This window comes from Hypanus sabinus, chromosome 4 (genome assembly GCF_030144855.1).
Source record: "Hypanus sabinus isolate sHypSab1 chromosome 4, sHypSab1.hap1, whole genome shotgun sequence".
In the NCBI taxonomy this organism is placed as follows: Eukaryota; Metazoa; Chordata; class Chondrichthyes; order Myliobatiformes; family Dasyatidae; genus Hypanus; species Hypanus sabinus.
In genome coordinates this window covers 121,538,059-121,559,070 of record NC_082709.1, presented here as the reverse complement: position 1 = coordinate 121,559,070, position 21,012 = coordinate 121,538,059, and the positions used below count along the sequence as shown (strand labels likewise).

The window sequence follows — 21,012 nt, the reverse complement described above, 5'->3', positions numbered from 1 at the left end:
ACAGAGCCAGATTTGGTGCTGAAGACCTGACCACTGTGACTTTCCTCTGCTAGTAATCCTCTCTAACAGTATCTAACAGTTGATGAGGATTTCCACAGGGTACTCTGCACTGGCTGCCTAATCCCTTTCCTCTTCCTGATTGTCACTCAGTTTCCTGTGTCCTATCCATCACCCTCTCAGCCTCCTGTTTGTCCAGTTCCAGCTTAAAGTCCTTAATACAGAGTGTTAGAAGCTGCATCTGGATGCACTTCTTGCTGGTGAAGTTGTCAGAGATACTGCATGCAGGTCTTCCTGCCTTCCCACACCACATAAAAGAAGCATTTAACAATCCTGCCTGGCATTCCTACTGTTCTAACTGTGCAAATATAAAGAATGAAACAATAAATGGGGAAAATGGGGAAGCTTTTTCAGCTTCTCTCACTCAACCCTCTTCTCGCTTGAAGCTTCAAAGAGTTAAAGCTTCAAATAACCTGCCCACAAATCTGCCCACTCTAACACAGGCCAAGCTCCACATTTTTGTTATTGCTAATTAATTCTGATTGCTCATTGGCCCCTGTTCAAACACCAAACTGCCACAAATCAATGGCCTCGTGTACTTGATGAATCTGTGAGCAAAATCTTCTCGTGCTCCTAATCGGTGATTGACCACTGTTCAACGTCACCTGGAACAGATGAACTACACCACGGGATTCTGAAAAGCAGGCAGCTGAAGAGATTGTGGAGGCATCAGTAATGATCTTTCAAGAATAATTAGATTCTAGAGTGGTTCCAGAGGACAGGAAAATTGCAAATGTCACTCCACGCTTTAAGACAGGGAGGTAGAAGAAAGGAAATTATAGGCCACTTATCCTGAGCTCAGTGATTAGGAAGGTGTTGAAGTCCATTATCAAGGATGTTGCTTTGGGGTACTTAGAGGCACATGATAAAGGTGGCCAAAGTCAACATGGTTTCCTTGAGGGGAAATCTTGACTAACAAGCTGCAGGAATCCTTTAGGAATTAACAGGCAGAATAGACAAAGGAGTGTCAGTGGATGGTGTTTACTTGGATTTTCAGAAGGCTTTTGACTGGGTGTAACAAGCGAGTCTGTTTAACAAGATAAGAGCCTGCGAATAAGAAGATTGGCTGACTGGAAGGAGGCAAAGTGTCAAAATAAAGGTGGACTATTCTGGTTGGCTGCTGGTTAACTACCGGTGATCTGCAGGGATTGATATTAGGATTGCTTTTTTTCACGTTATGTCAGTGATTTGGATGACAGAATTGATGACCGTGGCAAAGCTTGCAGATGACCTTCTCTTCGGCTGTCCATCGATTTTCGATGATGACTGAGGCCTGGGCAAGGTTGTATGGAAGACCTGCAGTTGCCCATGCTGCAAGTCTCCCCTCTCCACACCACTGATGTTGTCCAAGGGAAGGGCACTAGGACCCATACAGCTTGGCACCGGTGTCATCGCAGAGCAATGTGTGGTTAAGTGCCTTGCTCAAGGACACAATCAATACGCTGTCTCAGCTAAGGCTCGAACTAGCGACCTTCAGATCACTAGACCAATGCCTTATCCACTTGGCCACACAACCACACTTGCAGATGGTACAAATATGGGGGTAGGGGCAGATATTACTAAGGAAGTGCAGAAGCAGCAGAGGGACGGACAGATTGGGAGAATGGGCAAAGAAGTGGCAGATGGAATTTAGTGTAGGGAAGTGTATGGTCATGCACTTTGGTAGAAGGAATAAAGATGTTGATTATTTTGTAGACGGAGAAAATTCAAAAAAATAACCAGAGGTGCGAAAGGACTTGGGAGTTCTTGTGCAGGATTCCCTAAAGGTTAAATTGCAGGTTGAGTCTGTGTTGAGGAAGGCAAGTGCAATGTTAGCATTCATTTTAACAATTCTAAAATATAATTAAGTGTGAGGATGTGATGCTGAAGCTTTGTAAGTCAATGGTCAAGCCACACTTGGAGTATTGTCAGCAGTTTTAGGCCCTTTACCTAGGAATTCATTGCTATGTACAGTTGTTGTTGCTGCTGACTCATTGAGTGTACTTAAAGCGGAGTTTGATAAGTTTTCATAGGTCAGCATGAAGGGTTACATGGAGAAGGCAGTGGAATGGGGTTGAGAGGAATAATGAATCAGCCACGATGGAATGGGAGAGCAGAGTGAATGGGCTGAGTAGTTTAATCTGCTCCTATGACTTTTCAAAAGTTCAGCTTTACCTTCCCGTGCCTCCAAGCCAGAACACCATTGTGTTTTACCTTGTACATGGGATCAGACACAATGTGAAAATCACAGAAATCATTGCTTAGTCAACCATTGTCTTTCCGATGCTCAAAGGTAATTTTTTTCTCTCTATTTTACTGTTATTTGCTCAAGCTTTTGGTCTTGTTTCCTATTCAGATTGTTGAGTGTTGGTGCAACCAAAGTTTATGCTATTCTTACCCATGGCATCTTCTCTGGCCCTGCAATTAGTCGAATAAACAATGCTGCTTTTGAAGCTGTTGTTGTAACAAACACCATTCCGCAAGAAGGAAAAATGAACGATTGCTCAAAGGTTCAGGTAAAAATAATCTGTATTTGACTTTCATAGAAAATAATGGATAATGCTTTGAATGCACGAACTTAACACGTCTACTTCCCTTTCAGGTGATTGATATATCTATGATCCTTGCTGAGGCAATTCGTAGAACTCACAATGGTGAATCTGTGTCATATCTATTCAATCATGTTCCCTTGTAAGCTGAGTTTCCAGCACTTTCTGCTGGACGAACATTGTTCTACATTTCTGAAGAGATTATCACTACTTACAGGAATATACAGTTAACTAGTCACCAATTCACTGTCACGACGCATACATACTTGCATGCTGAAAGCATGAAAGTGTAACCATTTCTACATTTTATGGATAGTTTTGCACTTGCTGTCAGCAATTCTGTAAGAAAAAATGTGCTGTGTACAGACAAGGTCCTGTTTTTTGTACTTTATTAGAAATGTAAGCCCTTCAGGTGTATTTCTATGGAATATAATTCTTGTTAATGGTTATGTGGCTTTTCTACACCACAAACTATTTGAATACTTGTGGTTATATGCTGATTCCTTTTATGTGAAACAAATGTTTGGGGGAGGAAAATGCAATGTTTAGGATGCGATGCAGTAATTCTCAAACAGACATTCCATTAAAGTCGACACCTGGACCCAGCTGGAAGCCTGAGAAGTGTTTATGAGACATTCCATTAGATTATTAAAAAATGTTTTGTTGATTTTGTCACCTATTTGCATGCTGCAGCAACAGGAGCAAACTAATCAGTGGATTTGCAAATTGATTTAATGAATTCAAATCCCTATACAATTCTTTAATAATTGCAATGCACTGGGTGGTTGTAAGTAAAAACTCTGAAGAAAAGGGTAATGTGCAGTAATTCATAATTTCTGTTCAGAAGCCAATTGTGTGTGAGAAGTAGTTTGGAAACTGTAATTCTAAGTTCTTAAACACGAAGCAACTTTTTATTCAAGTGAAAACCATGACCGGTCTCTTGTTTCTAAATTCTGTAAAGTTCAACTGTAACAAATTAAGTTGTTTACTGAAGTACTGGGTGAAGCATGTGCTCTTAAGCATTGCAAATAACCTTAAGCAGATTTTATTGATTACATGAACAGACTGTTCTGAAATTAAGAAATTGAATAAATGATTTGGAGAACTTTTTAAAAATTGTTATCTCTATCTCTTTGCACAGCATTGTTGAACAAGACTGCAATAATGTACCGTACCCTGTAAAGGATTCAGCCCCCAACCCTTTGTTCATATAAATATTACAACCAGGGATTTTGATCAATGACATGCTCCTTTTTTTTCATGGTAAAGCCTAAAAAGCACGAGAAGCAACAAGAATATGCCTGTTACTGGTGTAGGCTAGTACCAAAACCTGTTGGACTGACTGTGGTTTAATTTTGCTGTTGTCTCCAATTTAACTGCAAAACAGAAATAAATTTTTACCGCAAAAAAAATTAGTGTTGAAGTTCTTCTCAAAAGATGTTACAAAAATATCTCAAGCTGCATCTTTCATACAACCTGATTTCTCCTTCTCCAAAAGACCTATAGATTATCTATACTATCTGTCTGCACCAGTCCCCCATAATTAGTGCTATTTTTTTAAAAAAAAGAATGATTTAAAGTGAATGACCAGGAGTTAACTAATTGCAAAAGTGAGTTTCTGGATTGGCACCTTGGAAAGCCCCATGGGCATGGGTAGGCCAAGGCCAGCAGAAAATCTGAGATCTGAAGAACAGATGGTGGGCTGAAAGTACTGCAGATCCAGAATCTAACCATGACCTGTGATTTGAAGTACCAAGAGCCAAATTGGACTGATCAACCACTGGAAAGACCAAAGATCCTCACAGCTGTTACTCATCTTGATTTGGACAAACCCTTTTATTTCATCTCACAGCAAGCTTGCTGTATCTTTTTGCCACCTCTGACTAAGTTATTTTTTAAAAAAAAACCACCTGCCAGCTTACAAGTCTTTGTGAGCAGTTAGTATCCCTGCTGATGTTCCAAAACTTAGCAAAGAAAATAGTCTGTCAAATCTGCAAACTCATCACCATGTACCCGAGAAGAGGAGGGCATACCAGGGAACCTCTGGCTGTAAACATGATCACCTTCAGGAAAGGAGATGATCTATGGTGACTGCAAGATGGTCTCCCTGGTGTCGGTCAGAGATAAAATCATCGTCAGGGTCCTCCCAACCACCTATCACAGTGGCTACAGAACTGTTCCCCAAATCAAAGTGTGTGTTCAGTCCATCTAGAGATAAATGGCATAATCTGTATACAATTCCCAAGAGGCACATAAGGAGTAACACCAACCATTTTAGATGCTTTTTTTAGTTTTGCTAAGACCTCGACCTCATTTAGTGGGAGTGCTTGTGATGCAGTACCCTTTAATTCAGGGGTTCCCAGCCGTCTTTATGCCATGGACCAATACCATTAAGCAACTGGACTGTGGACCCCAGGTTGAGAACTCCTGCTCTAATTTGACTCCAACATGTTTGCTTAACACTAGATCCAATCTCAGTACAGACCCGTGTCAAGCAAGGCTAGATCATTGCTCTAACACTTCTTTCCTCACCTCAGTCCTGCAGCAAGTGTCTCCAACCATCCAGGTCATGCTCCTTTCTTGTTGCTACCATCCGGTAGGAGGTACAGAAGCTGTGGGTCTCACACCACCAGGTTCAGGAACAGCTGTTACCCTACAACCATCAGGCTCCTGAACCAGTATGGATAACCTCATCACAATTCTGAACTGACTCAATAACTCATGTACGTAGTATATTTTATGTTTGCACAATTTATCTTCCTTTGCACATTAATTGTCAGTTTGGTTTTGTGTATAATTTTTCATAAATTCTGTTGTATTTTACTTTTCTGTAAATGCCTGCAAGAAAATGAATCTCAAGGTAATATATGGGTACACATAGGTATTTTGATGATAAATTTTACCTTGACTTTGCCAAAGTGGAATGAATGTTCAACCTACCTCATCTGTTCCCTTGGTCTCTTGTCACACAGAGGAACACTGCCAATGCTTGCATATGTGCACAAACTGGCTGAACTCTATTAAACATGCTACTGAAACACCCACCAAATATTCTTCACCAATCTGCACCCTCCTGTGCAATCTGACAATAAAAGTCAGTGACGAGGATTGGGAGCCATTTCTCATCAAAACCAGATTGCTGATGATATTCACTGTCACCTTCAGTACGCCAGCTTGCCCTTTGGGCCTCTGAAGAAGTATACTTGAAGATCCGTAGCTCAAAATTGTCACAAAATACAGAATTTATGGGGGAATGGCAATTTTAACCTTTCTGTGCACTTTTCAAGCTTTAAGGAGACTGAAGGGACGCTGCTATGATATAAAGAGCGCAATCCATGAGTATGGTAAGCAAACCCACATCAGTGGCAATGTCCCCAGTACTGAGTGTCTGATTCTAATCAATTGGAAGATAACATTATTAGCGTTCCTGGCACCGGGTCCCCAAATAGGCTTTTGCCATAACAGAGCTCAGAACAGAGATTACCAGCTGCTTTGAAGAAAAGATTCAAGATTGTTCTAAGAGCCATCTAAAAACACATGACTTGGAAACTCTGGCCTATGATTGTTCCAAGTGGTCCAAAGATGTGAAGAAGTTTTCCAGCTGGCACATCTGCCTCGCGCTCCTACATTAGGAGCACACAAAAGCCCGATGTGATCTCTTAGGTACATCTGCTCTACTCGTGGCAGCCATATTGGCCTCATCGGCCTTCTGAAAACTCTCAGAATATAAATGGAAGTGAACCATCCTCTGTTTTGAAGTGATTTTTAAAGTTGTATACTACATTACCACTTTACATTCCCAAGATGAAACTACTGTATTCAGCTACTCAACTCATTCAGAATTCAAGTTAAGTTATGCATGGTTATATTATGCCAGGTAACTTAAGATGGGCACCTGAGTTGTGCTGACCAAGTAAAATTCTTGCAAAATTATGGAATTATTCAGAGTTTTCAGTTTTGAATGGTAATTGTTGGGGGCATCCTAAATTGGCCTTGCCTTGATTATTGTATTATTGGCATGTATTTATGTTAATCTTTTGTGGATAGAAACCCAGTTGATGAGAAGCATGTTGAAAATAGGTGAGAGACATAACATGTCTGAGGGAACTATTTGCTTTCATGATTAATGGGTTGAGGGGGTGTGGGTGCCTTTGCTGGGAGTATCTGGGAATGTAAGTATGGGGAAGTGGCAAGTTTTTATATACAAGGTTTAGGTTGAGTGGAGAAATTAGATATGGTGTTTTGGAGAAGATTTTTTTGTCATCTTTGAGCAGTGGGCAAGCAGTAACTGGTGAACTCAATACTGAGGAAGGCTATGGCACTTGAATGAGGTCTACTCTGCACTTACAGAAAGTGTGACTGTAGTTACGGCTCTGATAGAGAAAACCTGAAAGTGTAGCAAGAGCCAGATATTGTATTGGGAAATGCCTAAGCAACTTAGAAGTTAAATATGGAAGTATGTATGTGTGGAGTCTGGGGGATCGGGGTCACGTTGTTAAGTAATATGACAAATGTGGGCGAGGGATGTTAGAAGTCATTGTGAATACACAAATACCCTTATTCTCGTCAATGGAAACATTTTGTGAATGAACTACAGTGCAGGTTTAATTAAAGTGCCTTGTGCCAGTACGACAACTAATTATAGATTTGTAATTGCAGTACAAATCATCAGACTTTAAGTGACCCCAACATTTAAAGTTCTGACTTAGAGCCATCAAAGCTTTTAATGGAAATGCACTCCTGCTGCGAGAAAGGCCCACCAGCAAAGTTTAATCAGCTTTTACTTTTGAATTAAACTTCCTGATAATGACTAAGAATAGATGCTGTACTTGACAGAAGTGAGAGAATGGTCTGGGTGAGCAAGCAACACAGTGCAGACAGCGTAGCAGGAGGTAGGGAAATGTTAAGTAGTCTTTGTGGAGCTGCAAGTGTAGTAGAAGCAGTGGCAAATGGTAACCAAGGATTCTGAAAAATGTAAGTGTATTCTTATACTAAACTAGGTAATCTGCTTGATAAAGGAGATAATGTCTTGCAATGCATTAAATCATGGAGTTTTGAGGTCAGCTGATGGGGGGGGCTAAATGTTAGCTTTGAGATCAGTAAGTTTCTGGTACAAAGCAAGTTTTTCCTATGAGTCTAGACTTGGAATATTATGTATGGTTTTTGATTTGTTGTCTAAACAAGAATATAATGGGGAGTTCAGTAGTACTTTAAAAGAGATTGTGTTTTCTAGACTATTGTTTAAAGAAAAGCAACCTAATATTTCCATGGCTTAACAGGGTTGATGTAGGGATAATGTTTTCTCTAACTGGGGTTTCTTGAACTAGTGTCACAATCGTCTTGAAAAGAAAACAAGATTGGCAAATCTCGACAGGGGTGAGAAGACATTTCTCAGCCCCAGCAAACAATGGTTTCTGTAACTATGGTTTCAAGACATTTGGATAGATTTTGAATTTTTAAAAAAATGAATAAAATATATTAATGAAGGAAAATGATTCTGAGGTAAATAGTCAGCTATGATTGTATTTAATGGCAGAACAAACAATAGAGACTGAATATACAATATTATTCCAATTTCTTATCAAAAGTGGCAAGCAGAATGGCTTACAACAGATCAGATGGCATCTTTTTTTTAAACTTAAGTGTCTGTCTATCCATATGAAGTACAGGCTTGCCTGCACAAGGTCTCCTGACTGTTTTCAATGTTATTTCTGAAATTCTATAAAATTCAGCTCTACTGTTTTTGTTTTGTTTTTGGATGTGCTATAGTTGCCTAGTGGTGATCATTCTGCACAACTACAGTTATGAAGCAAATCATCTCAGATGCCATAATGGTAAGTGCAAGGTGTTAAGAATGTGAGTAAGCAGGTCATGGGCTTGTTGAGTATGCAAATACATCCATTTTGAAACTCAGTGCCCATCCCCATTCAGTTTCACCATGCATGAGTTCAACAGTAGAAAATTAACCAGTATTGCTATTACAATTCCAGGTTAGTTGGAGCTTGATTACTGCTGGCTGCTATCTAGGCTTTTTATAAAATTATGAATATCTGCAGGAAGTAGTGGTAACTGGTGAGTTGTTTAATTTTGCTTTGTGGCTTCTGCAAAAGCCAGTTGCTTCTTGCTTCTAGATATTGTATTTGTACAGCACAACTAGAGATTGTCTCATAGTTCCATCTGACAACCACATGTGATTAATTTGCATGCTGGCTGGCTGGCTGGCTCTGTGTGTGTGTGTGCGTGTGTGCGTGTATTCCTGTTGGAGTTCAACTATAAAATTTCCTATTATTGGAATGGGGATTTTATTAGTAATGTATCCCATTGATGCCCTAGTTTGTTTTAAACCAGGGGCCCTTCCAATTGTAAACGTGCTGTTACTTCAGTAGTATACTCCATGTCAGATTAAATTCTGACAAAAGAGAAGAACCTGGGCAAATTCTTCGTCCAGCCTGTAAGCACATGACCAGCTTTTCCTGACTTGCCTTGGGGGCAGGTGAAGCACTGAAGTGTCAACAGGTTGCTTCCATTATTTAATGAAATCCTGGATAATCTAAGCTCAAACTCTGTTGAGATTTGGTCATCAAAACTATTAGTTTTAGATCTTGAGTCAAGAATTCAATTGCTATCTTCAGTGGAGGGCTCCAAATTTCTGTCACTAACTGTATGTCCAAGTGTTTCCTCCCTTAATTTTTCCAGGGGCTGGCTGTAGTATTTCACGCTCATGCCTTCAAACTGCAGCTTCTCAGCGTGTGGCAGCAGCCTGGGCTGATGGGAAACAGCCGTGACACTGGTAGATTAACAGTGCGGGAATCACCAATGTATCACCTTGATAGAAGAGACAAAACCTGCAGCTCCATAGAACTACTGACACTCTTAAGACTTTCCTATCTATCACAGGAATGTGCCAGAAAACAGATTACTTTGCACTTTACACCCAACAAGTCCTGAAGAATAATAGAAATTAAAGACATTCTGAGCATCCATTGTTGTAACTGGATACTGGGTTGCTACACTTGCAATGGAAGATTGTTCTGACGTCCTTAAACTGCCCCATCAATATCTTTATTTCATTCCCTTTATCAGTTCTATTGAAGAGTCTTCAATCTGAAGCACTAATTTCTTTCCTTTCCCACTGAGATTGTTGCTTGTGTTTTTGTTGCATATTTTTTGTATTTCCTGAAGAGGCCATTCACTCCATCTAGTCTATACCATCTCTTGGAGCAATTCCATCAAATTCCATTTCTCCACATACTTTCCCATAACCCATTCTCTCCAATGTAGCATCAAAGGTTATGGGAAGAAGGCTGGGAACTGGGGTTGAGGAAGAGATAGAAAGAATCAGTAATGACTGAATGGCGGAGCAGACTCAATGGGCCGGATGGCCTAATTCTGCTCCTATGTCTTATGGTCTTATATGCTCATGTATTATACTCTGATTTTTCCTACCACTGACCAATATGAGGTATAGTTTACAATAAATTAATAACCTACCAATCAAGTGTTGGGGGGGGGGGGATAGGAGGCAGAATTGGAGCCCATACTATAACTGGGAGAGCATGTAAATGCCACAGACGACACCAAAGGTCAGGATTAAACCCCAGTCTTTGGAACTATGCTTATGTGTATAGATAGAGTTGTGTAATAATGGTGTGAAAAGTGTACTGCAAAATAAGAGGTGCGAATTTACATCATGCAGTTTATAAAGCAGAAGAATTTGTTGGATGAGAAAGTATTTGGATGTGTGATACAAACACTAAGTATTAGTAGTTAATATTAATTGAGTATTAAGTAATCTTCAATTACTTCATCCCTGTTGTGGGCTGCAACCTCACTACAACTGTAATGATAGTTGTGCTGAGCACAATCGTCCCTATATAGTCCAGCTGCCAGTTTTGTGGCAAGGACACACTTTTGATTTTGTGCTCCTGCTGAAAAACAAAGGTAACATCTACTGCTTGCGTCAGAATGCACAAAATTGTTATCTGCATGAGGAGTAAGATAATATACAACTGCCACAGTCAACAAACCTGTTCCCTAGAGCTGCCAAAGGAAAATGCTCACATTTACAGCAAAATACATGAAATATGATAGACGAGTTAGCCTGTTTTTCAAAAGGATGGAATCTTCATAGCACCGTGGGTTCTTGGCAATGGCACATGAGCAACTTTAACTTTGGCTGTCTGTTCTATGCCCTGGCTGTAATTGGAGTTTGGCTTCCAGAAGTTTGTGGATGCCCGGAAAAACATGCGGTCAATCTAAGCACAATTGTCAGGCCCTACTCTCAAAATGGCTTTGACAACTGATGAGGCCTCTCCTTACCTCAGTTCACCTGGTTGTGGAACTTGTCACACGGAAATGAATGTTTGTAAATGTCTTCAGTTATGGAGACATTTAGAAAAACTGAGAGTCAATGGACTTATAATTCTCGTTATTTTGGTATGTTAATAAATGTTGGCAGAGTTGCTCTCCAAGGATCTTAAAAAAACCCAAGGTTTCTTTATTAGAAAGAATGCCGTGAGTTAGCATTTATCTACCCACTCCTAATTGCACAGATAGAATGGGTTCCTTGAGCTCATTCAGTTCTTTTGTTGTTAACAAAAACACATTTTCAGGGATTTCAAAATGCTGACCCCAGTGCAGCCCTTAGGCTGTAGTACTTCCTCTTGAAGTTACGTACTGAGTCAACACAGTGTGTCAATACCAATGATACGGTTAAATTCGCTGACAAGAATGTAAAGCATCTTTATGCCACGTGGTATTAAATTGAATCCTAAACCTAACCACAGCCTATGTAGATCTTGCCCAGCCTAAACAGAGGTTTGAATCAGCCTTATCCCTGCCTACTGCTACCTTAACCAGCGCTGCACTACTGATAAATTATATTTACATCAGTTGTCAATGATTTGTGAAATAAGTTGCCCAGAGTGCAAAAGCGAAAAGATATCCAAATGTGTTCACTAAATTATCTCAGATTATCTTCAAATTCTAGTAGTTCATTAAAGCGATAAAATTGGTACTAATTGCAAAAGAAGATAATTATAAACACTTTTAATAATGTAAATAAATAATCAAATGGTGCAGCAAAAATTGAATGTTATGGGACTGTCCCTTGAAGGAAATTTCAGTCTTTCCTTAAACTGAAGACTCCCATCTGTGAAACTAACACAAAAAAAGCCATGCATACACAGAAAGGCTCTTGGCATATTCCTGAATTGTTGCACTCATTTCAGCCCTGTAATCTAGTTGAAGTCCATCCAGTGTTGTATTCTGTAACTTTATTTTGTTCTCTCATGCATTCTAAAACCAAAGATTACATATACCCTTATTAACAGCCTTTTTAGCGTATCCTGTCATCAGCGAAGATTTCTGCATGTGAACCTCCGATCTCTCTATTCTTCATGACATCTGCAAAAGAATACCTTTTAATTATGTTTTCTCAATGTTTACTTCCCAAATGCGTCACAAAATATATTTCTATGTAAAAATTCACTCACCATTGACCATATCATAGTTTCATGTGCTGTTCCCATTGCTCATTGTTCACATTCTGAGGGACGACAGTCTTTGCCTTGATTCAATAGGATTGTTCCATATTCAACAGGCAGCCACATCAAAGCCTGAACTGCAGCATCTTTAGACGTACATTTAATGGAAAGTGTTGATGCTGAAACATAGCTGCAGCGGATGTTGAGTTAAATTTTAAATGTCAGCATGCTTACAGCTAGCATTAAATGTAACTTCCAGACACTATAAATTGGGTTTCTTCACTCTGTGCCACTCAAATTGAGCACTGATCGGATATAGTAATAGCTGTCATTAACTAGATCCTTAGATGAAAAGGTGTGCATTGGTGTTTATATAATTAAGGTTACAGCAACACCTTGCACTCAATGTCAGTAAGATGAAGGAATTGATTGTGGACTTCAGGGAGGGGAAGTTGAGGGAACACACACCAGTGCTCATTGTGGGATGAGAACTGGAAAGGGTGAGTTGATTCCGGTTCCCAGGTGTCGACATCGCTGAGAATCTATCTTGGCCCCAACACATTGATGCAATTGCAAGGCACAACAGCAGCTATATTTCATTAGGAGTTTGAGGAAAATTGATATGTCACCAAAGACACTCACAAATTTCTACAGATATACTGTGGAGAGCATTCCAGTTGGTTGCTTCTCCACCTAGTAGAGAGGGGCCACGGCGCAGGGTCGGAAAAAGCCATAGACAGTGATCAATTCAGCCAGCTCCATCATGGCCTCTAGCCTCCCCGGCATCAAGGACACTTTCAAATGGCGATGCCTCAAAAAGGCGGCATCCGGCATTAAGAATCCTCCTCATGCAGTGTGTGCTCGCTTTTCATTGTAACTGTCAAAGAGGTGGTACAGGAGCCTGAAGACAGCATTTCAGCAACAGTTTCTTCCCCTCCACCATCAGATTTCTGAATGGACTATGAACACTACCTCAGTATTTTCCCCCTTTTTCGGCACTACTTTTTTAATTATATTTTTAATATATGTGTGTTTGTGTATGTGTGTATACATACACACACATTTTATGTATATATATATATATATAAATAAAATATAGTAATAGAGTTTTTATTATTATGTTTTGCAATGTACTACTGCTGCAAACCAATAAATTTTTGCAACATATATTGGTGATATTAAACCTGATTCTGATAGTTATCAGAATACAGAATGGCTCAAAATTAATATGAGACTGAAATATACATCTCCATTTAGGGTCAGTACATTGCAGATTTGCTTACACTCAGGGAGAGTTACGTGGTATGTTTTGCTAATAACTGTTGCACTTTGTCAGTAAGGAAGGCAAAAACAGCCATACAGTTTGCAAAAACAAACTGAAGGTGATTGTCCCAAGCATGCAACTGTGAGCTTCTGATTCTGTGTTGTTGATATCTCACTGAGATGGTAACCCTAGTGAAGTTCTGAAACTCAGCAGTAATGAGATTCCACTGTCCACAAAATGGAGAAGATTATTTGGGTTTTGTGGTTTTATTCATCACCTTGAGCCCTGCAATAGGAGAATACAGAAACTCAGAGTAAGTCGTGAAAGCAGTACACCACTTCAGTGTAAATGTACATTTGCCCTCTCAGACACCACCTAATACATCTGTTGAAGATTTTGCACTTCCCACCTTGAATCCACAATGGAAACAAGTCATCCTCAGCAGTCCTGAAGGACTGCAACACTGCAGGTTGACGAAGCAACACTTCATATTCCATTTGGATAGCCTTCAATGTTTAGACATGAACATTGATTTCTCCAGCTTCCATTGAATTTCTCTCCTCCCCTTCTTTCTTTTTTCAATTCCCCATTCTGGCTTGCTGGTACGCCGCTTATCTTGCTCCATGTACATATCACCTCCCTCTGGTGTCCCTCCTCCTTCCCTTTCTCCCATAGTCTGCTGCCCGCCTATCAGATTCCATCTTCAGTCCATAACCTTTTCTATTATCATCTCCCAGCTTCTCATTTCAGCCCCCACACACCAACCTTCCCTCTCACCTGGTTTCACCGATAATCTGCCAGCTTGAACTGCTCCTTCACACACCTCTTTGTTCTGGCTTCTTCCCCCTTCCTTTCCAGTCCCGATGAAGGGTCTTGGTCTGAAATGTCAACTGTTTTTTTGCCTCCATAGATGCTGCCTATCTTGTTGAGTTATCCAGCATTTTATGCTTATTGCCAAACATGTATCACTCTGGAGGAACATTGTATCATTTCTTAATGCATGCATGCATTTCTAAATGACGATAAATGAGAATTGAGTGTCCTCATAATCTAATCTAATCTAATAATGGAATTTCAGTCCATAAACAGAAAATATAAGTTCTGAAGTAATTTTGTGGGTCTCCATGCAGTGCAGATTTGCAATGAGGTCACAAGATGTGTATACGGCAAATTAATTATGTAGCAAATTAAGAGCACAACTGCCATAATTTACATAAAAGGTCAATTCTTAGTTCAGAAGGATGTGACTAAATCTACTGAGTGATTGCTGCCCGGGATCTGAAAGCATTATTCTGACCTCAGCTAGCAGTACACCATAAATGCTTAATGGATGTGAACCAAATGTGAAGAATGTGACTGCCATTTCCTCGCTCTTCCTAAATTTAGAACAAGCTCAGAAGATTTGGACGTTATGCTGCCCACAAACAGCAGTTTTGCATTGGATATGCCAGAAAATCATATGACTTTTAATTCTTATATGAACAAAATTTTGGGGGAAAGTCTGCAGTTGTAGACTTAAGTATGAGTGAAAGATCTGTGCCTGATTAAGTCATTGATCACAAAATCAAATTTGAACAGAACTTTATAGAGCTGAGCATTAAAGAAGATGAACGTTTTGTTCTTTTCATAGAAGTTCCTCAAGGGATTTATTTTATAAGCTCTATGATGGGTGTTTACAAAAACTATTTTTACCTTTTTAAGTTTATTATTTACGAGCATTACAGTTGTGAAGTCGTGGGTTCTTTATGGTGCCCAGATGCTGACATACGCAACAGAAGATCTGAGGTTCTAAAATTGTGGGTCTCAATTTATCATTGAAACTATAAATTGTGAGTGATGCTGACTTATGCTATGAAAAATTGCAGATTTTGAGAAAGTTACTTTGACTACCCAATATTTAGTGATACATTTTAATTTGAACTTGGAGGTGTTTTTAGCTTTGGCACATGAAAGAGAAATGACAAAACTTTGCAGGAACTCTTGAAGGTTCACTAGTCTAGTCACATTATGGCTAGTTGCAGGGGCAATCTAGGGCAGATAGACTAAGAAAGTTGTGAGGAGGAAAAAAAATTGTGGGTGCAGTGGCTATAAAAGCTTCCTAGTGACTAAAGATTATCTTCCCATGTCACACAGTGTTTCATCTGAAAGCACAGGGGACAGTATCTTCTCAGCAACTCCAGCTCCAAGAGAAATCGAGCATCGATCAGTCTACGTATCCTTTTGCAGCCGCAGTATACCCTCTAACCTCAATCTTCAGAACAAATGGGAAATTATTCAATCTGCAGTGTCTACACCCCCAGCACCATCATCAGCCCAATGTCAAGGTGCCCAGTGTAGCTGGTTTAATTTGCTAAGCTGCAAGCTATGGTAATCTCATTCACTGAAACATATGAAAGATTGAACTTGCACTTAAACAATGTAAGACAAAAATCTTCTTAAAAACTGCCCTTGCACCACTCTCACAATAGAGCACATTATACGAAATTTATAACTTTGCATTGTTAAAAGCAATTACTTAATTTCTACCAACAAATCGCGTAAGAAGAAACAAATCAGATGTCAGAGGTATGTTTTTGTAGAGTAATGGGTGCATGGATTGTCTTGCCAAGGGTGGTGGTGGTAGAGTCAGATACATTAGGAATATTTAAAAAGCTCTTGGATAGGGACATGGATGATAGAAAAATGAAGGGTTACATGGGGGGGGGGGAAGAGTTAGATTGATTGCAGAGTAAGCTAAAAGGTCAGCACAATATCACAGGCCAAACAGCCTGTACTACGCTGTAATAGAAATATAGAAAACCTACAGCACAATACAGGCCGTTCGGCCCACAAAGCTGTGCTGAACATGTCCTTACCTTAGAAATTACCTAGGTTTTCCCATAACCCTCCATTTTTCTAAGCTCCATGTACCTATCCAAGAGTCTCTTAAAAGACCCTATCATATCTGCCTCCACCACAGTCACCGGCAGCCTATTCCCCGCACTCACAAGTCTCTGCTTAAAAGAAAACTTACCCTTGATATCTCGGTACCTACATCCAAACACCTTAAAACTATGCCCTCTAGTGCTAGCCATTTCTGCCCTGGGGAAAAGCCTCTGACTATCCACCTCTATACCCCTCTATCAGGTCACCTCTCATCCTCCGTCACTCCAAGGAGAAAAGGCCAAGTTCACTCGACCTATTCTCATAAGGCACCTCTCCAATTCAGGCAACATCCGTGTAAATCTCTGCACCCTTTCTATGGTTCCCACTTCCTTCCTGTAGTGAGGTGACCAGAACTGAGCACAGTATTCCAAGTGAGGTCTGACCAGGGTCCTATGTAGCTGCAACATTACCTCTCGGCTCCTAAACCCAATCCCCTGATTGATGAAAGCCAATGCACCATAGGCCTTCTTAACCACAGAGTCAACCTGCGCAGCAGCTTTGAGTGTACCATGGACTCGGACCCCAAGATCCCTCTGATCCTCCACACTGTCAAGAGTCTTAAAATTAATACTATATTCTGTCATCATATTTGACCTACCAAAATGAACCAACTTACACTCACCTTGGTTGAACTCATATGCCACTTCTCAGCCCAGTTTTGCATCCTATCAATGTCCCATTGTAACCTCTGACAGCCCTCCATGTATATTTATGTGTATATAAATCAATGAATCATAAAGCTATACATCATGGAAACAGGCTACTGACTCAACTCATTCACGCTGACCAAGTTACCTAACTGAGCTATTCCCACTTGGCCCATACTTCTCTACTATTTTTTCTCCATGCAACTGTCCGAATAATTTTTAAATGCCATAATTACACCTGCCTCTATCACTTCCCCTTGCAGTCTAGAACAAATACTCAACACCCTCTGTGTGAAAAAGTTTCCCTTCAAGTGCCTTTTAATTTTTCCCCTCTCACCTTAAATTTATGGCCTCAGGTTTTGGATTACCCCACCCTCGGGAAAGGAGTTTGGGTATTCAACTTATCTCTTGCATAAGGTAACTTTATAAACCTCTATAAGATCACCCTTCAGCCTCCTACACTGCAGTGAATAAAGTCCTAGCCTTCTTCATATAATCCAAACCCTTCATTCCAATATCATCCTCCTAGATCTTTTTTGTACCATCTCTAATTTAATAACATTCTTTCTATGGTAAGGTGACAAACAATGTACACAGTACTCTGAATGTGGCTTTACCAATGCCTAGGTATTCTGACAGCTGAAGACAATCATGTAAAATGCCATCTTTTCAGATCTACCTGTGTTTCTATTTAATGGAATTATGTACCTGCACCCATAGGTCACTGAGGGCCATACCATTTATTGCAGAAATTCTGCCTTCATTTGCCTTACAATGCATTAATTATTCCTAACACGAGCATTGATATTGGTATTGCAGATGACACTGAATATACTGACTATAAAAGAGATCTGACACTGCCCTTAACTTTGCCCCAGTACAGACCTCAGCACTGCCCCATAACAGTCCTTCGCAGTACTGCCCTCTTACACAGTTCCTCAATGCTGCTTTCTAACTCTGCCCAGTAACACAGCTCCAAAATGTAGCACCCCCCCTACACACACACACACACACACACACACACACACACACACACACACACACACACACACACACACACACACACACACACACACACTATTCCTTAATGCTGTATGCTGTCCCCTCACTCAGTCCTTTCAGGCCACTTCTGATACATCTCCCTGATGATATCCAAATGCAATCGTTTAACTCTACCTCTTAAAGCAGCCCCTAAAGGCTGTCCTCTAACTACAACCCTCTAAATGCTGCGCTCCTCCTGAGACCCGGAAAAGCATAGAGATCTTTTCACGTATCTGGAGCCACCAGCTACTAGAGCCAGGTACTGATGATGTCAGCACTGCAGCCACTTGATTGAAGAGATGATTATTTGATTATCAAGAATTCAGTCCTGACCTAAAACTACTGGTCTACGTGGCAGCAGTGATCCCTACCCTCCTGGATGCTTTGGAATCCTGCCCTACCAACAGCAGGCGTCTCAAGTCACTGGAAAGGTCCAGGAATGCTGTTCCTGTACAGCACTCTAAATGCACTGGAAGGATAAGTACCCCAACATTAGCAACTGAGAGCCTAATTACACTAAGTCAGCCATGTTGAGCAGCCTTGTCGTTGCGTGCTTGAAATTAGGCTGCAGAAAAAAGATTTATTTTCCAAGCTCTTCACAATAAATAAACTATAAGAAGGACAACAATGGAAAAGATTTCCAACTTTGAGGAAGGACATTCTTGCTATTGAGGGAGTGTAGCATAGGTTCATGAGGTTAATTCCTGGGATGGCGGGACTGTCATATGTTGAAAGATTGGAGCGACTGGGTTTGTATACACTGGAATTTAGAAGGATGAGAGGAGATCTGATTGAAACATATCAGATTATTAAGGGATTGGACACGTTAGAGGCAGGAAACATATTCCCGATGTTGGGGGAGTCCAGAACCGGAGGCCACAGTTTAAGGATAAGGGGTAGGTCATTTAGGATGGAGTTGAGGAAAAACTTTTTCACCCAGAGAGTTATGGATTTGTGGAATGCTCTTCCTCAGATGGCAGTGGAGGCCAATTCTCTGGATGCTTTCAAGAAAGAGCTCTTAAGATAGAGCTCTTAAAGATAGCAGAGTCAAGGGATATGGGAAGAAGGCAGGAACAGGGTACTGATTGTGGATGATCACCCATGATCACAGTGAATGGCGCAGCTGGCTCGAAGGGCCAAATGGCCTCCTGCACCTATTATCTATTGTTTAACGTTCTTAAGACCTCTTTTTAAAATTATCACACACCCATTGACACTTGGGCCAGGATCGTCCAAAATGGAGAGGGAGCATTCAGGATGTTACTGAGAAGCTCCAAACCATGTATCAGGAGAGCACGGAAGGCCAACACATGAGAAGGAAGAATCACACCCACCTCACAACCACCCGCCCTCACAGCCCTTTAAGCACCGGCCTCATTTGCCATTTCAGAACCTACAGAATGGAAATGATAGTCACCATTGATCCCAAGGGACTGTCTAAGAAATCTTGGAGTCCTGTAGTCATAAAAAGGTACAGTACAGACTCATTGAGTCTGCATTGACTATCAACTACCCATTTACATTAATCCTATATGAATCCTTTTTTATTCTCCTGACATCTTGTCAACTCCTTCCTAATTCCAGCATTCAGCTACACATCAAGGATAATTTACTTCCCAACCTAGATAACTTACAGCAGCCAATTAACCTCCCAACTAGCAAATCTTTGATTTGTGGGAGGAAACCAGAGCACCCAGAGGGAACCCACTGGAAGAATGTGCAAACTTCACGCAGACAGTACCTGAGCTCAAAATCAAGTTTAAAATCACTGGTGTATGTCATAAAATTTGTTGTTATGTAGCAGCAGTACATTGCAATAGATGATAAAAACTGTAAATTACAGCAGAAAGTACATAATTTGCACACATATACAATTAAAAAGATAAATATAGTGCAAATAGAAAAGGAAGTACTGTAGTGAGATAGTAGTGTTAATGGGTTCAATGATCATTCAGAAATCTGACGGCAGAGGGGAAGAAGCTATTCCTGAATCATTGAGTTTGTGCCTTCAGGCTCCTGTACCTCCTCGCTTATGGTAGCAATGAGTAGAAGGGATGCCCTGGGTGATGAGGGTCCTTAATGATGGATGCCACCATTTTGAGGCATTGCCTTTTGAAGATATCCTGGTTGCTGAGGAAGCAGGAGCCCATGATGGAGCTGACTAGGGTTACAACTTCCTGCAGCTTATTTCGATCCTGGGCAGTGCCCCCTCCCCTCACATCAGACAGTAATGCAGCCAGTTAGGATGCTCTCCATGATATATCTATAGAAATTTGCTCTGTACCTTTGGTGACAAACCAAATCAGTTCAAGCTCCTAATGAAACATAACCACTGTCGTGTCTTCCTTGTAATTGTTTTCATGTGTTGGGCTCAGGTTAGATATTGACACCCAGGAATTTGAAATTGCTCACCCTTTCCACTTCTGATCCCTCTGACTGTTGTACATTCCCTTGTCTTGCCCTTTCTGGAGTCCACCTTGAGTGCAGGGTTGTTGCTGTGACACCAATCAATCAGCTGATCTATTTCACTCCTGTACGCCTTGTCGTCACCTACTGAAATTCTGCCAACTATGGTTGTGTCATCAGCTGCACCTAGCCACACAATCATGGCTGTAGAGATAGTAACGTAGTGGGCTAAGCACATGTCCTCGAGGTGCATCAGTGTTGATTATCAGTGAGGTGGAGATATTATTTCTGATCCACACAGACTGTGGTCTTCCAGTGAGGAAGTCAAGGATCCAGTTGCAGAGAGAGGTACAGAGGTCCAGGTTTTGGAGCTTTTTGATCAGAACTGTAGGAGTGATTGTATACCTCTATAGGTGTACAAGATAATGAGAGGCATTGATCGTATGGATAGTCAGAGCCTTTTTCCCAGGGCTGAAATGGCTAGCATGAGAGGGTATAGTTTTAAGGTACTTGGAAGTAGGTACAGAGAAGATGTCAGGGGTAAGTTTTTTACGCAGAGTGGTGAATGCGTGGAATGGGCTGCTGGCAGCGGTGGAGGAGGAAACGATAGGGTCTTTTAAGAGACTCCTGGATGGATACATGGAGCTTAGAAAAATAGA

At 40.7% G+C, this 21,012-nt stretch overlaps 2 protein-coding genes across 4 annotated transcripts in view; both read left to right on the top strand.

Annotated features, from left to right (window-relative positions):
• Nucleotides 1-3,987, top strand: part of LOC132393162 (ribose-phosphate pyrophosphokinase 2-like) — a 44,459-nt gene extending 40,472 nt beyond the window's left edge. For both annotated transcript variants that reach the window (XM_059968058.1, XM_059968059.1), the window contains 2 exons: nucleotides 2,393-2,552; nucleotides 2,639-3,987. In XM_059968058.1, coding sequence (XP_059824041.1) covers nucleotides 2,393-2,552; nucleotides 2,639-2,731 — 253 coding nt within the window. In that variant the 3' untranslated portion in view covers nucleotides 2,732-3,987. The remainder of the gene's footprint in view (nucleotides 1-2,392; nucleotides 2,553-2,638) is intronic.
• Nucleotides 3,988-6,807: 2,820 nt separating this feature from the next.
• The window catches only part of tlr7 (toll-like receptor 7), a 51,421-nt gene continuing 37,216 nt past the window's right edge, over nucleotides 6,808-21,012 (top strand). For both annotated transcript variants that reach the window (XM_059968054.1, XM_059968053.1), the window contains exons 1-2: nucleotides 6,808-7,559; nucleotides 8,355-8,419. In XM_059968054.1, the coding sequence (XP_059824037.1) occupies nucleotides 8,390-8,419 (30 nt within the window). In that variant the 5' untranslated portion in view covers nucleotides 6,808-7,559; nucleotides 8,355-8,389. The remainder of the gene's footprint in view (nucleotides 7,560-8,354; nucleotides 8,420-21,012) is intronic.